This window comes from Lontra canadensis, unplaced genomic scaffold (assembly GCF_010015895.1).
Source record: "Lontra canadensis isolate GAN:19392208 unplaced genomic scaffold, GSC_riverotter_1.0 scaffold74, whole genome shotgun sequence".
Taxonomy (NCBI): domain Eukaryota; kingdom Metazoa; phylum Chordata; class Mammalia; order Carnivora; family Mustelidae; genus Lontra; species Lontra canadensis.
In genome coordinates, this window is record NW_022631068.1 from 4,918,713 (window position 1) to 4,941,563 (window position 22,851).

The 22,851-nt window shown below is 44.1% G+C and overlaps 1 protein-coding gene across 2 annotated transcripts in view; it reads left to right on the forward strand.

Annotated features, from left to right (window-relative positions):
- The window catches only part of NELL1 (neural EGFL like 1), an 822,741-nt gene that overhangs the window by 196,918 nt on the left and 602,972 nt on the right, over positions 1-22,851 (forward strand). For both annotated transcript variants that reach the window (XM_032881211.1, XM_032881212.1), the window contains exons 10-11: positions 5,238-5,311; positions 9,866-9,965. In XM_032881211.1, coding sequence (XP_032737102.1) covers positions 5,238-5,311; positions 9,866-9,965 — 174 coding nt within the window. The remainder of the gene's footprint in view (positions 1-5,237; positions 5,312-9,865; positions 9,966-22,851) is intronic.

A 22,851-nucleotide genomic window follows, 5' to 3' on the forward strand; every position in this document is an offset into this window, starting at 1 on the left:
ATGATGGACAGGCAGTCTTCAGCTCTGCAACACAGCACTTGCACGGGAAAAGAGATGGGAGAGGGAAAGGAGATATTCTGTTTGGTAACAGGGTTTCGGTAGGCGAGAAGCAGGAATTTGCGAAGGTGGGTGTGGGATATGGGAGGACAATCGTATTCCTTTGAATTCATGCAGTCATTCATACTCCGGTTCCTCTCCCAACATTGTCCTTCCCTCTGGGTACAATTGTGTGCACATGTGGAAAATTTGTTCTATGTCAGGTGCTGTATTTAGCCCTTCTGGTGACCCGAACACAGTCCCCACTGTTACCCCCATTTTATGGGTTAGGAATTGAAGCACAGAGATGTAACTTACCCAAGGTCTCTCAGCCTTGGTGGAGCCAAAATAAAACCCAGGTGGTCTCTGGCTCCAGAGCTGGTGCTCTTAACCCATCTCCTGTCCCCATTGCGGTCTAGGGTGATGGACGCACCCCCACATTACAACAGAGTATTGTGGAATGTGCTTTTTGAGCAAGAAGCAGAGGTAGCATAGAGAAGGGAGCAATTCACTCCATCAGAACCGGGTGCGTGTGAGGAAAATGTCACAGGGTAAGTAACAGTTGAGTAGGCTGTTTATTAAATAAATAGAAGTTTGCCACGTTGACAAGGTAGGCGGGAACACACCTGATAGACTCATATATGCAAAAGTCAAGGAAGCAGACATCGCATTGACTTTGTAGTCAAAAGCAAGATTTGAGGGAAGGGTTGGGGGCATAATCAGAGTGCTTTACCAAGGCTGCTGCATTGGGAGAGCCAGAAGCAGGGTGGCTGGTTATGGGCTTCAGGCATGTTCCAGGTAGAGGAGGTGAGACCGACAGGCCTCCACTGCCTGGAGAGGTAAAAAGGAAGGGATGGATGAGAGTGATGGCCCAAAGGCCTGGCACACGGTAGGTCCTCCATAACTTTTTTTTTTTTTTGTAAGTGACAGATGAATCAGGAGTGGAGCATCTATAAGGGAGAAGTTGCCAGGTTTTGAACCAGAGCCCGTAGGAGACTCCTAGTGTGATTAACAGAACTAAGACAGGTGGAGGAAGTAGTGCAGGGCGTGATACGTTCTGTTGGGCATGTGTGAGCCAGAGATGCTGGAGGGACACTCAGCACGATGCGGGCATTTTGCTCAGAGAGGCGGTATCTGGAGCCAGATCTGTGAATGAGCTCACTGAGGCGGGGAGGATTCCTGGGTGTTAGCCTTCCTGATCTGCCCATCTCCTTTACAGTGTGGTTCAGAGGGCTGGTTTTGATATTCTAGCCCACTGATTGCCACGGAATGGCCGGAGTGTGTGTAGGGTATACATACTTAAATAAAGACAGAGCAGCCTAATGTCTGTATCTGACAGGGCTGCCAAATTATTTATTCAGCGTGCGCCCAGATGGCAAAAGTGTCCAGTCATCGCACTGGAGAACTCAGGTCCAAATTGGAAGGGCCCCATGTCTGTGGGTGGACAGAGATGCATCTGGATAACTATTTCTCGAAACCCTCTTGAAACCAGGACATTGGTTTCTGATATCACAGAGAAGTGCATGTTGGTGCCAGGTTTCAATTTTATGGTCGTACACTGTGAAATATTCTAGCTGGCATGTCCCCAGTGTGATATGGACTTCAGGTATGCATTTACATTTCTACTCCTACTGAAAGCTGTTGGAATGGAGTCCCAAATGCCCCAGCCAAAGGCACTGGAGCCTGACTCACCTTATGCTTGAATTTCCTCAGATATCAAAAATAAGCCTTTTGGCTGTAGATCAAGAGGTGGGATAATGAGGATTGATGTCAGGTGTATGGAGGGCAGTGACAGAAAAGGAGGGGTATGGTCAGAGAAGTGGGTCGGAAAAAAGAGAAAGCAAGGGGTGTTCTTGTGACCTACACTGGTGATCCTGAAAGCTGGCCCAAGATCAGTCATTGCGAGTTGGTATTGTGATCATGTCTACATCTCACACCAGTGCAAATGGCCGAGGCATGCAGCGTGATGTCGATGTCATTCATAGCCCCCCTGAGCACCGTGCTACATGAGGACGTAAAGTTCGGTGGACATGGATTTTTATACAAGACTGGTGAATTTGAGGGATGTTTCCCTCTGTGTGTGGCATGAATGTAGACAGTAAGGCTTGCTATCTCCAGACAGACTCTTCCAGAACTCCTACCAGAGGAGAGGAATCAGGCAAATTTCTTAAAACAGGGGAGCAAATGGGTTCATACCATTCTGTGGGGGACAAGGGGCAAAATGAGGGAGAAAAGTCGATTTCTTTGCTTCCGAGCCTGGGCCAGGAAGCAGATGGCAGATTTGACAGCAGTGTGCTTAGCAGAGCTGTCACTCTGGAACAAGCCTTCTTGCCAAGTTGGTAGTGGCTGTGTTTGGGAGTGTGGAAGTTGATTGGACAGGAATTCCAGGCTCCTGGAGGATGTGTGGTCTCCCCATGCGGGTATGCAGGGGAATCTGTGTCATCATTAGGACCAATGAGTCATGGTCAGCTGATGATCAAGAAAACTGAGGCATATGAGATGGTCATGGGTCACTTTTTCAAGGAAGGAAGGAGGGGCTGATGTAGAAAATTCTCTACTTTCTGTTGCTGCTTTTGGTCTGAAACTCTTGATGCCTGCTTTTAATGTTTGAAACTGCATAAAATAGCAGAAGGGACTCTTATCTGGGAATCAGAACTTTTGACTGGTTTTCACTACCAACTACAAGCACATCAATGCTAAAATTACTGTTACTAAGCCCAGAGGGTTGCTGATCTTGTGGCTGGAGATGAAATGATGAAATAGACTCAGACCCTGCCCTCACGGAGGTTAGAGCTAGCAGGAGAGGTGTATAATGAATTGGGCGACAGAGAGAGAATGTGAGGTGTCAGGGCTGGATCCAGAGATTGTGGAAGCACAAAGTGAGGGCAGTGCACCAGTGCTGGAAGTCAGGAAGAGCTTGCTGGAGGTCAGGCTTATGTTGAAACTGATGGGTATAGAGGATGGGGCGTTGCCAGGGGAAGGCTGACAAGGCTGCCTGTTCTTGGAGAAGATGATAGTATGTGCAGATCCCAGATGCAAAGGAGAAGGCATGGCTGGGGTATCCGTGGATGTTGAATGTTTGTGGGGGTTTGGGAGGGTGGGGAATTAATACAGAGGAATTGATGAGCTGTGAAGCTTGAGAGAGAAGGAAGAGCTACCTGAATGGCTTTGTTTGCTGCATGAAGGAACTGGGACTATATTCTCAGGGCGTCAGTGACCCATGAGGATTTTAAAGCATGGCCTCATGTTTGTAATTAGCAAAATATGTCTGACTATTGTATGGGGAAGAACTGAATAAGATTGAGACCAGAACAAGGGAGAAAGGGCAGGAGATTCTGGGTCCTAAAGAGGAAGGAATAAAGATAGTTGCGGGTGGTAGGGAATAGACAAAAGTAGATTAACTTGAGAAACTTAAGGAGGGAGCAATGTTATGATTTGGATACTGATTGGGCATCAGGTTGAGTAAGAGGGAGAGGTTTAAAGGACCCCAGGTGGTAGGGTGTGGGTGCTGGGGTAGATAACAGTGCCACTTAGGAAAGGAGACACTAGAATGGAACAGATTCCAGTTGGGCATGGGTTTTTGCAGGTCATTTTCCAACAGGAAGCAGACTCTGAAATATTTCCTTGTCCTTTATTAGGAAGGATCTGTCAGGACCAGTTCTAGGGTAGAGAGAGATCCTGAAGCAAGCAGAATCAGGCAAATAAGAGGTTGAACTGCAGTACAGTTACCAAAACACTTAAGTCATTCCTCCAGGGAGTTCTGGAGCCAGAATGACTTTTCAGAAGGATCCCTAGTTGGGGCAAGGGGCCAGGACTTTGCCGCCCTTTACCAACCACTCACTGTATAGGGCTAGCCTAGGGAGAACATTTGACCTTGGATGAGGGGGCTTGCTTCAAACAAGGGCAAGCCCTAGATCACTGTTCAGCTGAGCTGGTCTTCATCAGTTTCCCCAGTAGCTGCAGGAATGAGTCCTTTGGCCATACAGGGGGAGCTGGGGGGCACACCACCGCATCCACCTTGGGATCATGATGTTAAGTATACGAAATCTCTGGGATTTCTTCCTGTGGCTAACAAGAGGATGTTGGCGAAGTTGATTGCTGAGGTCTGTAGATACTTGAGTGTTCCATGAGAGCTGGAAGCTTATAGAACTAGGAAACTACCAAATTAACTTGTTTTTAACAAATGCAGAAATAGAAACTCTAAGAGCTAAGGTTGTTTTTATAAGACGCAGAGTGAGTGGTAGAGATGCTGTAGCATGCATGTCTGCTGCTTCGCCTGAAGGCTAGGGTAGAAGGTGCATCATCTGTGCAGAAGGAGTAATCAGGCCCTTAGTTCCCCATTCCTGTTGATGTGGCTGGAGGCCCAGTAGGGTCAGATCAAATTAACATAGTCTGTACTTGTTTAAAAGTGAGTCAGCAAGTTGAATTGAGGACTGAGTCCCAGGAGAATCTGAATTGAATGGGGGGGGAATTCCATTTATGTTTTTTACCTTTTCTGCAAGGCCTGCCTCTGCTTCGTGCCTTCCCTAGTAGCCTGCTAAGCTCACCTTTCCAAAGACAGTCTCTCTAGGGCATTGATAAGTAGACTGGTTTGGCTTGTATTTCTCAGTGGTTTTTGAACTTAGTGGGAACATAGAGTATAAGGGCATGCATTTCCCACGATCACAAGAGGAAAGAAAAACGGCGTCCTTCTGCATCAGGGCTCAGGTTCTGATGATTGAACATAGAAGTCCCCTTTTACTTACTCACTCATTTTATGGCTTAGAGTGTAAGAATCAAAGGTACCACTATTGCGCTCCACAGAGATGACCACTGCTGCTTCCTTCTGACCACATCAGTTCATTTTCTGGTTCCTTTAGCAGTGACATTGAAATAGCTGTATATCCTCAGAGTGACAGACTGGTGGCAGACATAGTGAAGATGACCATTTGACGCAGACCTGACAGTTGTCCTTACAGCAGTCCTCTCCTCATGTCTTACTCCAGCCAAAGATTTTTTTTTTTTTTTTAAGTAGGTCCCACACCCAGTGTGGGGCTCAGACTGTTGACCCTGAGATCAAGAGTTGCATGGTCCACCAGCTGAGCCAGCCAGGCACCCCGCAAAGAGATTCTTACTGTTTGGAATTCACTGAAGCTGGATGACACTTCTGGGGTCAGTTAGTTGCATAGCGTGACTGACCCGTTTTTCTGTTTTTGTTACAGCAAAATGTATCTATGGAGGCAAAGTCCTTGCAGAAGGCCAGCGGATTTTAGCAAGGAGCTGCCAGGAATGCAGAGTAAGTTTCTGTCTGAGGACCCCATCCCGCGTTGGGGGTGGCGGTTACCACATAGATAGATGGGCTTTGCTAGGGATCTGGAGTTGGCCTGAGTGGGTCCCTGAGGGGAAGGACTCAGTGGGGGTGGGGGAGGGGGGTGCTGCTGTCCAGGATGGGAAGGTCTCACCCCCACCCCGTTCCTCACTCTGCTAGCTTCTGGTCAGCTGTGGATCAGGTACCTGGGGATAGCTTCTGAAGGACGTGAGAAGGTGAAGGGAGCCAGCAGTTACTAGGAGACAGGGAGCTTGGCAGGTGGCCCTGGGAGAGGGTTTTGAATTGATTTTGGGGAAATCACTTTGTGATGCCAGCTCTGGAAGGGGCTCTCTCTACTCCCAAGTGTCTTAAAGATTGTGAGAAAATGCCTTTCCCCTGCCTGCCGCCCGCCCCCCCCAATCTATTTCTTGGAGTAAGATGTGTAGAAGCAGAGATCTTCAGTTATCATTCAGCTAACATACCTTGATCGACTGCTCTGTACTAGCCTGGTACTATTCTAGGTATGTAACGGCGAACACAAACAAGTCCCTACTTTTATAGAACTTGTAGTCTAGTGGGGGAGACATAATAAACGAAACAATGTGTAATATAATGGCAAATCCTATAAAAATTACAGAGACTGAAGAGAGAGAGAGCTTTTGGGTGGGTGTGGGTGGTCTGGGAAGGCCTTTCTGCAGAGGTACTATTTGAACAAAGTGTGGGAGCTAGCCGTGCAGTTACTGGGGTGACGGGCCATCCTTGGAGTGGAAGAGTGAGAGACAGAGGGAAGGAAGGGAAGGAGGGAGCGTGCATGTGAGGTGGTGCATTACAGGGAAGCCACAGTCCTACAAGGAAGCGGAGCTGGTTTTGTGGGGCATTTCCAGAGAGACTGACAGGAACGACTTGGGTCTCAGAATAGCCCATCTTTGGATGTGGTTGTAACTACACCATTTCATTTGCTTTTCATCACATCCCTGAGGAAAAGAAAGGAATCTCTTTCAAGGATGGAAGAGAATGCGGCATTTAGAGACCTGAAGACGATCTGGAGGAACTTGAATACGATTCTTTATTGGGGCTGTAGTGGTAGGGGAGGTGGGTGGAGGAAAGGCTCTTAGCTGTTTCCTGTCTCTCACTGGCTAGAATTTACCCCCCGGGGGTTAACTCCCTCTGACTTTCCTATTGTATTTCCCATCCCCCCTTTCTTGGCTACCACTGGGAATGGCAGAGATTTTCTTGCTCCAGACAGTCTGGTGGGGATGGAGGTACGGTGGTCTTTCTGCATCAGCGGATGCTGTGCGTAGGAGCTCCTCAGTCCATGGCAGAGGCAGGGAAGGTGTGGCATCGAGGGCTCTGTGATCTCTTTCAACAAGGCGGGCCACTGGACTTGGGCATGGGGAGAGCTGGTGGTGGTGGGGGGGAGTGGGGCGGTTCTCCAACCTGGGGCCAGCGCATGACCACCTAGGATGTTGGGTGGATTCGATGAGATAAAGCATGTGAAGAACAAGAAACAAACTCTTGTTTCAAATATTTTTACCAAGTGTTTTTAGAAGTTAAGATACTGTTTTTTTTTTAACCAAGATGAATAAACTCTTTTAGTAGTCTTCATCAGTTTTGTTCAATTATTGCTGCCCTGCAACAATTCGTTAGTGACAATTTTTTGACTTAATGATGTGAGTTTTTGTGTTATTGGAAATTCAGGTTGAAGCACAGTGATTAGTAAAGAACTTGAAAGTGTTTATATTTAACCAATGACAGAGACTGTCACCCTAAATGAGAAAGAAAGGAAATATTGTATTTTCTCCCAACACAGAGTTCTAGGGGGTCATAAAATAATGTACTCTAATCAGGAGGATTTAAAAATGTTAATTACCAGGTACTTCTTACCAGAAATAATTTTGAAAATAAAGTTAAAAAAGGTTTTGTGCCTAATTATGGGGCTGGACTAAATGGATGTAGAGGCACTTACGTTAATGTAATCACAGTTCGTATTATTTTCAAAATCATGCAGAGGGGTTTGTCTCTATTGAAACATTTGAAATTATGATCTTGCTCATTAAATATGTTAAAGGTTGATTAGAATTGTCTGATTTAATCAGCAGTCAAGGCAAGCCCTTTTCATTAAAAAAAAAAAAAAACCAACAACTTCTCTGAGTGATTTTTTTTTAAAAGTCTCCCTACTATTTTAAATATTTCTTTTAACAAAAGCAAATACATACTCCAGATGCCAAAATCATGAGTATAGAGGAACAAGTACAAGGAAGAGAAAGGAAATTGCTCCAGAATCTCCCCATCTAGAGATAAGCATTAGCAGTTTAATTTTTGACAGCCAGGATGAAATGTAGCTTACCGTCTTGGTTTGGGTTCCCCGAAAAGCAGACCCTACAGTAAGGATTTCAGTACAAATGATCTATTAAAGTAGTGCTCTCAGGAGCAACCAGTAAGGGTGTTGGAGGATGCAGGATGGGAAAGGGAAGGAACCAAGCAAGGATGGGATTTCGGGTGAAAGGCCTCACATAGCCTGGTTCCAGTAGGGGTGTTGGAGTGTAAATTACACCCCAGCTATGGGCTCCCCTTGAGATAAAGAGCCTTCCATGCCCGTCAGTCCCTGGCTTTGGTTATGATGTTGGGGATGTAGAAATTGGGGGTAACTGTCTCTGCATGGCAGAGGGGCTCCAGTGTCTGAGGAGTGCCATCTGAGGGTGGCAAGGATGAGCCATTAGCAGCAAAACATTCTGAAGCTGGGGAATGGGCACACGGCTCTCCTAAACGGGATACATCAGTGTCCATCACTCTTACTTATGAAAGGAGGCAGGAGATAATACATTAATTTGACAGATAGAAGTAGAGGCATTAATGGTGAGTAAGCATTCTGTTTTCCTCTGCATTAAAGCTTATGCTACAGATGATAAGATTATTAATGTCCATGGGTTAGTAATGATGGGTTTGAGCCCCTGTTGCAGAAACTGAGGTACAACTGACAGGCATAGTGGCTGAGGACTGGTGGCAACTCTTGAGGCTGGATGGCGCCCAAATGTGGCCTGGATTGAGGGGTGAGAAGGGAACGTTAGCTGTGAAGGAGACTCGGCATGCCTAGCAGGCTACATTCTTAGGGCCAGTTTTAAGATAAGAGAAAAGCGAGAGATCTGGGTAACTTGGATCCGATCCGGAAACCAAGAACAAGGAGGATGAAAAGACACTACAAGGAGTGTCAGAGGCAGGACTGTCAGGCTGAAAATGACAAGAAAGGGGAGGAAGCCATGGTACAAATTACCCAAATGATGAGTCGTTAGAAATCAAATTGGTAGGCTCATCATTGTTGATGTTCCTAATTAGGAATGGATGTGCCTGGTGAAGTGGGAGTTCCTGTCCCATGGTCCACAGGAAAGGTAGCCTCTCAGAAATGGGAAACTGTCTCTTCCCCGTCCTTCCTGGCTGTCCAGCTCCCTCCTCTTCCCCCATCTATGTTTTTAACCTTAAATCTTTTTTCTTTTCACCTTAAATGAGACTCCTTTTCAAGCTTGAGTCTTAGTTGACTTAAACAGCTTCTTAGGAATAGGAGAGAAAAACTCAGTATTTTAGATAAAATACTCTCAAACCCTTTTTAAATAGTAATTAATGGTCTAATTTTTAGAATTCAGAATAAAACTGAACACAGATGCTAGTGATGTCACCAAAAAAGACCTTTGGTGAATGAGGTCATAAAGATTCACCAGGTGAATATTTAAAATTTTATTGTAAGCAATTTTACTACCATACAGGGAAAAATCTAGTGCTCCTCTAACCCTCACTCCGGTCATTCATACTTGGATAATTTGGCTCTTGCCTGTTTTGTCTGCTAGGAAAGTCTCTTCGTCCTTATACTGTTATTCAAATGTGCCATCTTCTTTATCATTTCTCCCTACCTGGGTAGCATGATTCTCTGACGACACATTATCATACCTTAATTATAGAACATTTTTTTAGCACTTACCGTACTGTTTTAGGGCTTTTAGTTGAGATTGTCCTTTCTTCCTGCACTCCAGCTAGGGACTCGCCAAGCGCAAGGAAGACGTGTTGCGTAGCTTTGGGTTCACGGTGCGTGTGATCCTTGAGTGCTAAAGCTGGCTCCTAGAAGCTCATGAGCGCTCATTTTATATAACTTCCCTGCTCTTTTCAGGGATACCATGTTGGTGATTCTAAATCGGTCATCATCAGAAAGTTTGTGCCACAGGAATCCACAAACCCTACAAATTAGGGCTCCGCGTCCAACAGCCCATTGTTATCTTAGCAGTGTACTACTGTTAGTGACTTTCTGCTGCACAGAACTTGCCCGAAGATTACTGGTTGAAGTTGAGGCTGTTTAGACCTAGAAAAAGAAGCTTTCTCTGCCAGGAGTCTCATCAGTTTCATCTGCGACTTTGTCATTATTGTGGAATTCCTGGGAGTACTGTTAATTACTGAAGCTTGTTATCACTGCAGGCTGTTGACAACGCGCCTTATAGATTTGTATCCTCAACTAAAAAATACTAACATTGTTTTGTTTCCCGATGATTTGGCTTCCAGGATGGAGTTTTAGTAAAAATCACAGAAGCGTGCCCTCCTTTGAACTGCTCCGAAAAGGACCACATTCTCCCAGAGAATCAGTGCTGCAGTGTCTGTAGAGGTAAGGGGGGCTTGGTGGTGGGGCTGTGGGTGGGATGAGGGTGGGGTGCATGAGGGTTTAATGCATAGTGTGAAGGTTGTAACAGGGGTTCCGCTCTGCTCTGCTAACTCGAAGCTTGTGTATCCTAGTTACCTTTCTCAGCCGTAGTTGCCTCAGTTATAAACTGAGGGTAATGATAGTCTTACTACTCAGGCCTGCCGGGAGGGTTAAACGGGAAAATGCCTAAGTACCTAGTATCATGCCTAGCATGTGATAAGTGTTCTGTAAGTGACAGTTCCTATAAGAAGAATGATAGTCCCTGCAATGATGGTTATTATAACCCTCATCATTATTAGATTTTTTTCATGAGTGGCATTGCTAGGCATACTGTTTAGCCCTTTCTGTGAACCAATTTCTGTATCTGACAGAGACCTATAGTGAATCTTTTCTCAGAGAATTACATGCAACTTTTTTACTTCACGCAAGGAAAAAGAAAGAAAAAAAGCTTTAGCTAAGTAACGCCTAACTGCTAATTCATTCTCTGGCAGAAATTGTTTTGCTTCCTTTTCCTGGACTTTTCTTCCCACATTTTGTCATCTTCAAACCCCAGATCACATAACCTTTCCTCTCTGAAAGGACTCAACGTGGTAGAATTATGTGGACGGGGAGGACCTAAAATTGATTCAAAATCTTATGGAACAAATCCAGTCAAACTCCCCTCTGTTATGTAGAAGTTGTACCCACTGCACATCCTTTTCCACATTCTCAAATACTTACGGAGTTGGGTCCTTCCTGGCTCTCCCTTAAATCTTCTAGACCATAGTGGTTTAGCTTAGGTCACTCCATATTTCACTTTGTTCTGTCTTTTCTCTAGCTCAAGGGTTGGCAGATATTTTCTGTCAAGGACCACAAAGTAAGTATTTTTGGCTTTGTGCACCAGAAGGTTTCTGTTGCAACAACTCAACTCAGTTGTTCGGCCAAAGTAACTGAGACAATAGGTGAATGAGACAATAGGTGAATTAGAATACAGTTTCATTTACAAGAGGAGGTAGCAGCCCATAATTTGTTGACCTCCTCCTCTAGCATCCTTGGATGTGTAGGAATGTTCTATGTTTTATCATGGAGTGTTCAGCTTCTGTGGTGGTTTCTCTGCTTGGTCATGAGAAAGCTACATTTGGTAAAAATTTCTAGGACAGGGGTGCCTGGGTGGCTCAGTCATTAAGTCTCTGCCTTCGGCTCAGGTCATGATCTCAGGGTCATGGGATTGAGCCCCACATTGGGCTCCCTGCTCAGCGGGAAGCCTGCTTCTCCCTCTCCCACTCCCCCTGCTTGTATTCCCTCTCTTGATGGCTCTCTCTCTGTCAAATAAATAAATAAAATCTTTAAAAAAATTCCTAGGGCTTCTTAGTATGTTGATAGCCAAGAATGGCTAACCATGCCGTCAGAATATCTTCCCCGATCCATCCGCCTTTTGGCTACAAGCATCTTAGCCCCTGAGATGTTGTAGAAGCATGTAAAGATTGACTGGGACTTCCAGAGGGATGCATTTATTAGTAACCGCGATAGGGCTGTAAGGTAGGTCTAATAATTTAATGCAAAATCCATCACTTGCTATTTGTGAAGGTGCCAAGTGAGACTCAGTTTATGTAAATCCTTCCTGATTTATGGTTTCATTAGAGCAGAATCATTGATTATCCCACCGAAACTCAAGAGGAATTTTGCTGCTCTGACCCAGTTTACAATAGACTTGGTGTCACTGCTTCTGCTAATTCTTCTCTAGAATGCGTGCACTTCTTTACCACTGCAGACACTGAGAGATGGGATCTCTCACTGAAAACAGATTGATTCAGGATCCCACTGCTGCAAACTGGTGGCTTTTAGCAAACTTTGACACAGCTTGGAGGGAAAAGTGGGAGGTAGGAGTAAAACTTCCTAGATTAGATTATAGCTAGGGCCAGTTTGTGAAGCTGAGGATTTTCTTCTTTCTCCTGATTCCTTCTTTGGCAGGAAACTACCGGCTGTGTTGGGAGGCGGCTGCTGACAGTTCTTTTGGAAGTGTCTGTATCCAAGAGGGTTGGTTATTCTCTTTGACACCTCTACATTTCAACAGGAACAAGACAGTGTCTTCAGGAAAGATAACGATAAGGAGGGCCTTCTCCTGGGGAATGGGTTGAATTAAACCATTCAGGTATATGGGTTCTCTGATTTACTCCCAACTCAAGAGTTCAGACCCTGGAATGGAGGAAGCATTATTGTAGACAGAGGCCTTTTCAGCCCCATTTAATATTGTTACCATCCCTTCTGTTGCCCCAGAGCAGAGCCCAGAATGTCCAGCTTCCTTGTTCACATGCTGGCACTTGCTCTGGCGAGCAGACAATCAGAAAGGGAAAGGAGAATTTTTTTTTTCTATTTTTTTTTATCCTGTGGAGTGGGTTAGTCTCTTCATTCTGAAAATGCAGAACTTAAATGAAGATTGACAAAAAGGCAACTCAGGTGAGCTCCAAGGTGTGTTGTCTCAAACTGTGCTCTCCATGAACTTAATTCCAGATCCCCCTCTCTCTCTCTTTTTAAAGATTTTATTCATTTATTTGACGGAGATCACAAGTAGGCAGAGAAGCAGGCAGAGGGACAGGAGGAAGCAGGCTCCCTGCTGAGCAGAGAGCCCGACTTGGGGCTCGATCCCAGGACCCTGAGATCATGACCTGAGCTGAAGGCAGAGGCTTAATCCACTGAGCCACCCCGGCGCCCCAATTCCAGATCTCTTAATTCCAACGATTTCCCAAGAGGATCTTCAGAAGTAGCATCATAATCTTTCATAATATCATGGGAAATATTGCTCACCTTGGACTTCTAGCTGTCTTCTACCTTTTCCTCTGTGTCAATGTTTTCTGCGTCTTGCAAGAAGAGGAGGAGTTGGTTCATTTCTGTTCTGACAAGACCTGGAAAGCCCACTGGGCCTTTTCGAAAGCCTGTTATTCAATCCTCCCTTCCCCCGCCAGCTTCCCCTCTGTAAAAACAGAAAGTAATGAAAAGGTGACAAACACTCAATTTCTATGTAAAGTAATTTTTAGCCTGCATATGGAGAGGCTGTACCATTTGCTTTGTGGATTGAGATTGCCTCTACTGGCAGGCAGTAAGTGAGCAGAGAGGCGGGCCTCTGATGACCCGAGATGCATGTTTCGGGGATGAGCACCGAGGTGTGACTTCAGCTGTGTGGCTTCTGACACCCAGCTGTTATTGATTACAGAAACCCAAGCAGCTATAGCCTTGCTCAATACCTGCATGGAGGGCCTTTATTTAGCATATTTATCATCTCTGTCTGTCTTACTGTGAATGTCAGGTCATTAGTCTGAGGGAAATCACCCCATGAGAGCGTATCATTCCTTCGAAGTCCGGATCACAGCTTTCTTCGGGCCTGCTTAGGGAACGGATGTTTTCTGGGGTTTATTTTCATTAGGACTCCATCGAGCCACCCGACCCAAGGAGGTTTAGACTGGGAATATAAGACATTGAAGAAAGTGCTTCTTGCTTTCTGCCCTAGTTGGCTGGCCATAAATTCAGAAAGTGCTCATTTTTTTTTTTTAAACATTTCAGTGATTGTATCTTATGAATTCTTTAAGTGTAGGAAATGAGGTAGATGGAGAAACATTCTGACCACATGGAATAATTCTGTCACTGTCCTGTCTGTGACTTGGAAGGAAATGATTTTTAGTACCATCTATGTCGTTGGCTCGGTGTATTTCTTATACAAAATTATGTTCAACCCATTTTGCTGAGTTATAGCTCATTGCCTTATTTCTAAAACGAATTTTTGTTGAGTCATGCTCATTTTCTTAGGCAGTTATACAGTTTGCCATTGCCTCCGATTAAGATTTCTCCTGAGTTTTTCTCTTCGTAGGAATTAAAACTAAGACCACAGAGTTAAGAATAACAGACTCTGCCAGACTTATGGCATTCACTGTCTCAACAGAGCTGATGTCCAGACTACAGCCTTGGGCACCTTGCTTCTTTGACTCTTGGGTCATACCAAATGCTATAACTAATTCCTCTGCCCTTTAAAGAGAAATAAAGGTAATCAGGTGAACTGGTGGTTAAATCCACAGGGCAGTTGGTGCAGCCAGGGTGTCCCTAAGGAAGGGACTAAAGGACAGTTAGGGAAGACAAAAGCCCAAAGAATAGTGATAGATGTTGGCAGGAGGACGCCATTCTGCAGTTGCTGGAGCCCAGGGTACCCTGGAGCCCAGGGTACCCATCACCACCAGTAACATCCAGAATAGCCCTAATCCCCGCTGAGGTTTCTCTCTGCTGCCTCAGGATAGTTTGTGCCAACAGTGTGCAATTCGCTTACCTTCATCATTATGTTAAGGCAATGGCTATAGCGGGAGCCTGACCACTTAAAGTGTGAGGCAAAAAGGGGGAGTGGGCACTGGAGTGATATCTATGCTCCTGATTGGGAAGAAGTAATGAAAGTGTGAATGTAGCCCCAGAAGAACAAGACTGCTCAGGAATCATCACTGGGCTCCATTAAAGGGGGGTGAAAAGCCAACCGTCTTGACCATGCGTCCTCCAAGGTGCTCCAGGAAAACACACCGATCATTTGGCCCATTCCTGAATTCTTGACACACTCCTCATAATTGACTCTAATTGTAGCTTCAGTGTCGCTAGTGACTTTGGAGGGTTTTCCACTGCGTGTTTAAGACTTTCGGTGTTGGGGAAAAAAGTTCTTGCCAACATCTGTTCCCAGTGTGTTTATCTGTAATTTTAATTCATGCTCACTTGCCTTGTCATCTGGCCTGGACTGAAATGAGTTGAGATTATTTGTTCTATTTAAGATTTTATGCCTTTCAATTAAGTCCTCTGAAGACTTTTGGCATCCTATGATTTTCCCCCCTAGTCTTCCTCATCATTCTAGTCTCCATCAGAATTTGTAATTGACACGGTTTTAGAGAGAGGGTTTTCAGGGTATTTGAGACTAAAAAAGGCCTGGGAAAGAGGCACTTAATGAGTATATTATCTAGTGCCTATGTAGAGGAACTGGCTGTTACCAGCTGGGGCAGGTCCTGTGCATACGGAGAGCTGGAATCTGATCACCCTCCCAGCAGCCATGGGCTGAGGTGGGCTGGAAAGACAGGGCTCTCTGCTCAACTGTTGAGGCTGGGAGTGGAGGGCATTTGGAGATGAGTACAATCTCCGGACATTGGTGATGTTATTGGCCGTGAAAGTGCTGTAGTGTATCAGGGTCCACAGAGCCTCTGGAAGGAGACACATTGTCTCAGAAGATCTGAAACTAAGGGCAGGCTGCTTTGGATAGGGAGACCCTTAAGTGTAGACTACTATAAAAGAGATGGATTGCTATCTAAGAGAGAATCTAGGAGAGTCCAGAGCTCAGTCTCTACTGGGCTCATCCTATAGGCCTAACCCTGTCAACAAGGAGGGAGAGGAATGTCCTTACCGCCAAGGGCCCAGGCTTCTATGGTATGTGTGTTGGTTGTGGAGTACGTATGGGTGTTGAGTTTTCATAAAGGATCTTTGGGCCATATCTTTCCTATACACTCCGTGGGTGGAGTTATCTCTTTACCAATGAGGGACACGGAATATACTGTACTTCGTATACCTTAGTGCCTATGTGACTTCCAAGGTTGGGCAAGCAGAAGTGATGGGAAAGCCTTCCGGGATTTAAGTTAGGAGTGCATTTTTTCATTGTCCAGATACATCATTTCAGAGGCAACTTGCTTGACCTGAAGGAGGACGTGTTAGGGGTAGGAGATTGGGGGCAAGAAAGGGTGCTCTCGGTGGAATCAAACTTGAGACAAATCAAATCAAATCAAATCAAATCTTGCCCAAGGCTAGTGGCCTACTGATTCCTTGTGGAAGTCAGAGTAGTAAATCATAAAGATGCTTGTCCATTATTGGCTGTAGAAGCCAGAGATGCAGCAGAATGGATGAATGGTTTTGCTATCATTATAAAGGGTGTAGGGTGGGATCTAGAGAGGGGCGGTGTGTGTGTGGTGGCTCATTATAATATGTAAGGCTGTTATATGCAGATGAGGCTGGTGGCTTTAAAGACAACAAGTTGTTAATGTTATGGTCTTCCAGGGACAACAGAACTCTAGATACAGGACCATTAGGGGAGTTTACATTTTAGATTATTCACAACTAAGAAGTGTGACCTCAGCATTTCTGTTGCTTCACTAATTTCCTTGAACATGATATGGGCACATGCTGCTTCATGTGTTTGGGACTCCTCCTACCCTTTGTCTAGTCAGCCTCACTCAGCCTTCACATGGCCTTAGATCTTGTATTAGGACCCTTTTCTAGGATACATTCTTGAAGCACCTTGTTCCTCTCCATCAGAGCATCTCCGTACAACCCAGTACTGCATGTCGGTCATTCCTGCATGTGTGTTGTATGACTGAGAGCACAGTTATGCCTTTCATGGCATTTTTGTTGTTGTTGTTCTCTGCTTTTTGCCTCACACAGTGCCTGGGTACCCACTAGGTACTTGTCATATGGATAAATGGTGCCCGTGCTAGGAACTAAAATTAAGGAGGCATTCCCATAAGACCTGGAATCTCATTTCTGTAGAGAATGTGTCTTCCTCTGAGTATCTGCTCATGGTCACCATTTGAGGCCAAGCTCCAAGTGGGTCTCACCCACCTTAGTATCTTATTCAGGGGTGATACTCTGTCATGGGATTAAGTTAAATTTTCTTCTGACTTGGTGTATCCAGGTGGCAAGCTACCGTGGAATGTGTCCTGGAGAAAGAAACAAGGTTTGTTCTTTTGGAACGATCAGGACATGTCATGGACTAGAGGATGCTAATGGCTGGAGGAGTCCTGATCTCTTTAGGCCAGGGTTAGCATTCCTGGAATGTCCCTTGATGATTAAAATGCTGGCTGGGCAGTCATGTGGGATGGGGTGGAGACACGGGGTATTAGAATCATATTTGGGTTTTTAGCCCTATTTCACCCATCACCAACAAGCTGTTTAATTAGAGGAGGTAGTTAACATCTTTGAGCCTTGGTGTATTTATCTTTAAAACACTCAATTCTTGCTTTGGAGGACTGAGAAGATTTAGTCATTAACTAAACAAATATTTCTCAACTGCCTATAAGGTATTTCATATTGCCTTAGGCATGAGGTGATCACACTTCACATCCTTTGCCTTGAAGAAGTGAGCTTCTAATGAGATAAACATTATGTAAACACAGAAATAAATACATAATAATTGTGATTACTGCTATGAGCAAGAATAATCGGATGGTATGGAAGAAAATAATGGGGCTTTCTTCAGACTTGGGAGACAAGGAAGCCTTCTCTGAAGAGCTTATGTTTAAGCTGGGATTTGAAGGCTGAGTAGAAATTACTCTGGCAGTGATGTGTAATCATGTTGTGAGTCGGTGGAGCAAGCTTGTAAAGACTGAATCCAGAAAGAGGTGGGAAGACTAGAAGAACTAAAAAGGCTGGAGAGGAATGATGGAGGGAGAGAGGGAGTCTTGTTTGTTGACTACAGTCCAAGTTAAAGATTTTTGTATTTTTCTTCAGTAAAATGGAAGCTGTTTGAAATATTTTTTTTAAGGGGAAGAGTGAAGTGATCCAATCTGTTTTAAAAGAATCCCTTTGTGTGCAAAATGGATTAGAGACTGGATAAGAAGGGGAACAGGAAGCCAAATGAGGCCATGTCCATTTGAGAGATGATAATAGTTTGGATTAGGATGGGTTTTTCTTACTACGTGAAGTAGAGGAGGGAATGATGTGTTCAGGAGATTTTTACAACATAAAATTAACGTATGCAATCCAATTTGAGAACATGAAGCCTCTACCCAGTTTTGTACAGTTGAAGTAAATCATAACTTGACCTGAGCAGGCAACTTCTATTTCTTCTCTCTACTCGCTGCCCCCACCACTGCTGAGAAGTATCAGGGTCTCATTTTCATGGTGTTTCAAAAATTTTCCCCAAGTGTTTATGTGTACTGAATGTGGACTAATTGGAAAGCTCTTCAGGAGTTCCATTTCCAGGATGGCTTTGTTGATTAATGTAAGGAAATTGAGGTGATTTTGGTGATTAGCAACTTAGGCTTGGGCTGGTAGGTTTGTGGTTTAAAAATAAAAGGTAGAACTCTCAAACTTTAAAACTTAGAAAAGAAAATGTTTTTCAGTTGATGCAGGTGGATGTGTTTAAAAATTCCTATAAAGGGGCTCCTGGGTGGCTCGGTTAAAGCCTCTGCCTTCAGCTCAGGTCATGATCCCAGGATCATGGGATCAAGCCCTGCATCGGGCTCTCTGCTCAGTAGGGAGCCTGCTTTCTCCTCTCTCTCTGCCTGCCTCTCTGCCTGCTTGTGATCTCTGTCTGTCAAATAAATGAAGAAAATCTTTAAAAAAAATTCTATAAAAATTGACACAATATTTTTAACTTATATTCCATGATAAGCATGTGAAGAACGACATGCAATAGTACCATATATTTTAATAATATCACAACTCTGTTTAGTGTTAAAGGTTAAGTCGTGTTAGAGAAATTGGCTATATATTTGCCTCTAGAGGAACATGGTGTAGTTCTCTGCATATTTATAGATTCCTTTGTTCCAGATCACATTTACTGTGGCCTGATAGGTATTTAAGTGTTTGAAGTGACTTAGGCATATTAGGAACCTGGAGGGTGGGGCAGTATATTTGAGGGGTCAGGGCAAAGAGGACTCCTAGTTTTCTGGTTTAGGTGGATAAAGGTACTGAAGATGAATGTGAAGAGCCCAGAGAACATGGATTTGGGAAGTAGCATCAAGCGTTTGGTTCTGGCTCAGTGACCTGTGAGTGCCTGTGAGCACATCCAGATGCATTGTCAAGTGGCTTTTGGCTCTAATGATATGGTCCATAAAGTGGGATATGCTGGATAGTCAGTGCTATTTCCCATGCTCTAGAGGGGACTCTGAGCCTTTACTGTTGTTTCTAGGGAAGAGTAGATGTTATCAACCAGGGGCCAGGAATAATGGGGTACAAGCATTGCCCTGCGCTCAGTTTCTGCAGAGAATGGATCGGCAGAACCTGCAGTTGGGTCCTGAGTGGACCCATTTAGAAACCTTTCATAGGATATAGATGGGTTATAATCCACCGAGTGTAATCGTTAGTTGTCTAATGACAGCTACTAAGTGAAATCATTAGTTGTCTGATGACAAATACTAAGCTTCCAAGTATTTAAATTGCAGAAGGATTATTTTCTTAGTGTTCTTCACAAGACCTTCAGAATGAAATCATGATTATGCCCCTTCCTGACTACGGTAACTTGGATAAAAAATGTTCAAGTCTCAACCAACCACATTTTCCTAATGTGTAATGTAAGGATGACAATAATTTTTTGGAGTGTGGAGGGTTTTGCGAGGTAAGGTGTTCAAGAGGCTTAGCACTATACCTGGCGTGTTGGAAGAAGTCAGTAAATAGCAGTTTCTATAATTAAGATGCTTTCTGTGGGGTCGCCTGGGTGGCTCAGTGGGTTAAAGCCTCTGCCTTCGGCTCAGGTCATGATCTCAGGGTCCTGGGATAGAGCCCCACATCGGGCTCTCTGCTCGGCAGGGAGCCTGCTTCCTCCTCTCTCTCTCTGCCTGCCTCTCTGGCTACTTGTGATCTCTCGATCTCTGTCAAATGAATAAAATCTTTTTTTTAGAAAAAAAAAAGATGTTTTCTGTGTTTGCGCCAGTGCTAGTTAAAAGAACTTGCCATATTCCTCTATTACAGGAGAATAATTCCGGAGGCGCAAGGCACTTACTAAAAATAGTCAAGTAAAAAGTCAAGTAGAAGAACTTGAATATTGGGCTGTGTGTGTGTATTCCACAATCTAGTCACAGTTTCTAATTTTGGAAAAAAAAATTGATTTAAGAAAGAGGGTGACTTTCATTAGTCTCGTGCATCAGACTCTGTTGATAAGCAGCTGAAGGAAAAATAGCCCCAGGGGCTAGCTAGAGGACTTGTTGAGGAGATTGTGGTGGCAACCAAAGACAAATATCCAGGAAAGGAAGGATCTGTATCCTAAATGTCATGCTCTGGAGACACATCAGATAAGAAAGACAAATCCTTTAGAAGGATTCTGAAGTGTGGAGAAGCGAGGATTTACGACGTGGCATCCAGTTCTGATGCTGGGGTGGGGTTTAAGGAATGAGGATGTCCAGCTGGGGTGATGAAAGTATCCTAAACCTGGATTGTGGTCATGGCTTCACAACGGTATAAATTTATTAAAAATCATCAAAGCGTATCTTTATATAGAGGTGAGTTTTGTGGTATGTAAATTACACCTCAGTAAAAATGCTGAAAGAAAGAAAAATGGTGACTAGCAAACCAGTCAGTCACATTTGCCTTCCAGTTGGTTCAGAGGGTAGAGGCATTAAATGCCACTGTAGACTCATTGGTCTCTTCATTCACTTGTTAATTTACCTCCCCTGTTTCCTGCTGGCTGTAAGTCTATCCATCTCTAAGCCATCCAATTACCCTTGTGTGGGAAGCTTTGGTTGAGACAAATGAATCAGACATAGACCCTGACTTAAAGAAGTTGGAATGATCAAAGTGAGGATTTTTTGTTAAAAATGGTTGAAATTTCCGCATGGAAAATAGAGATATATTGAGAATGAGAAGAAATGTAAATTGTGGTCTGTTTGAATCTACACATGCAAAAAGGAGATTTTCTTTATCTTTTGGTTGTCGAGTGCTTAGGAACTTGTTGCTTTGGGGAGTGCAGTGGAATGGCCTAGTGAGCAATAACCTTGACCTCAGACCTGGGTTCTGGCTCTGTGTGCCTACCACGACTAGCTTCTCCAAACCACGACTGCCTCCTCTTTAAAATAGAGATATTAATTTCAGTTTCATAGGGTTGTTAATAGAATTAAATGGGCCAATGCATGTAAAACACTTGAGTGTCTGGCATATAGTATGTAACAATAAATGTTATTATTATTATATCAGTGGCAGATTCTTTGACACTCTCTAGATGCACCCTTCTTCATCACAGGTTGGAGTCCCCTTCCTTTCCGTAGGATTTGCTCCTCACCCCTTCTCATGTTTCTATCTGTGATGAACCCAAGGTCAAGTTTTACATCCTCTAGAAGTGCTTTCTGCTTCCCTGAAACCCTGATTATTTATACCTTTCACATCTCACTTAACATGGATTGCCTTGTTTATACTACCCCTGTATCTGGCATGTAATATCTTAGCTTGTAATTTTCCTTGTGTGCAGAGAACAGGTTTCAATCATTTTAATTTTGCTCCCATAAGCTTGTGTGGTGCCTCCGTCCACAGAAGCAGATGCCCCATAAATAAAGATCATTCACCCCCGCAGAAAAGCAAGTGGGCAGTGACTAAATACTGCTTGAAAGAAGGCCTGGGTTAATGAATGAAACATAGGCTTTTGGCACAGTGGTCAGGCCTCACCAAAGTTGATTGGACACGAAGGTTGGTTTGTCCCACGGGCCCTTCACTGTTCTTGAAATACAATTTACCCAACCCCCTTCATTGTGGATTGACATGGCATATGCTTGATAAAGATGCGTTGGGACATCAACATTGTTTGAGTGGCTTTTTTTTTTCCTGCCTGTCAATTACACGCAGAAGGAAAAGGACAGTTGCAGTCTCCTGGAAAGAAAAAAAAAGAAACAAAAAGTACATGTCATAATGGATGCACGTATGACCTTGAGTCAGGCTTCCCAATGCAAGAAAACGTGACAACGTAATTATTGATCAGTTCTGACATGGGGAAGGAAGTCCAGGAATTTTCTCTGGCAGTGAGAGCTGTGATGTCTAAAAATTGCCTCTTCGGTAGCAAAAGCAAGTCTTTTTGTTTGTAATGGTTATTTTAAGCCTTTAAAACCCTCCTAGAAGTGTTTTTGAATGGCAGAGGTTGCAGATGTCCAGCAAGTTTAGCTTTTGCTCTGATTTTGATGGGGGAGAAGTTAGCAGATCGCAGGTAGTGAGGCTGAATCTGATACTGAGCTCACCTATGGCTCTGGGTTCACTCTCTGATTTCCTGAGGAACAGTTAAACCCTTCGCTTTTTAATCCCTAAGTTTTGCTAGGAAGGATGTATAATACGGTAAAAAGTACATGGGCCTTGAAGTTCATCAGACCTGATTTTAGAACCCTGACATCTCCACTTACTAGCTAGGTGTCAGTTTGAGCTGCTTTTTCCTTGTCTAGAAGTGGAGGAGAGCTAAAGGAGTGTCGAAAGGGTATTTTAGGGAGAAAAGTAATTATCCTGGAAGGAATGTCTGAGATTCAGAAAGAGTGTTGGGAAAATAAATGTTTAACATGTGCTTTAAAAATGATGCTCTGGGGCACCTGGGTGGCTCAGTGGGTTAAACCTCTGCCTTTGGCTCAGGTCATGATCCCAGCATCCTGGGATCGAGCCCTGCATCGGGCTCTCTGGTCAGCAGGGAATCTGTTTTCCCCTCTCTCTGCCTGCCTCTCTGCCTACTTATGATCTCTCTCTCTCTGTCAAATGAATAAATAAAGTCTTAAAAAAAAATAATGCCCCTGGGAAACATTCAAGGATGTTCCTTGCAGCATTGTGATTCAAAACCTGCAAGTCATCCCAGTGCCCGTCTGTAGCATAATGGACAGATGGCGGCATGTTCATTGCTATAGAATATCATACAGCGTTGATGAATGGATTATGGTTATGGGTGTTATTAGGGACAAATAGAAAAAAAACACCGTAGGGAATATGTAAAATAACATTTCTTTCATGGGAAGTTCAAAACGGGCAAAAGCTGAATGATCTATTTAGAAATAAGTGCCTATATCTGGCCAAACTATAAAAAGATGCAAGGGAGTGATTAACACAAAATTCAGGATAGTTATTTTTGATGGCCAGAAGGGGGACTCTTTGGGGAAGTGTCATTAAGGGGCACTGATAATATTCTGGTCATATT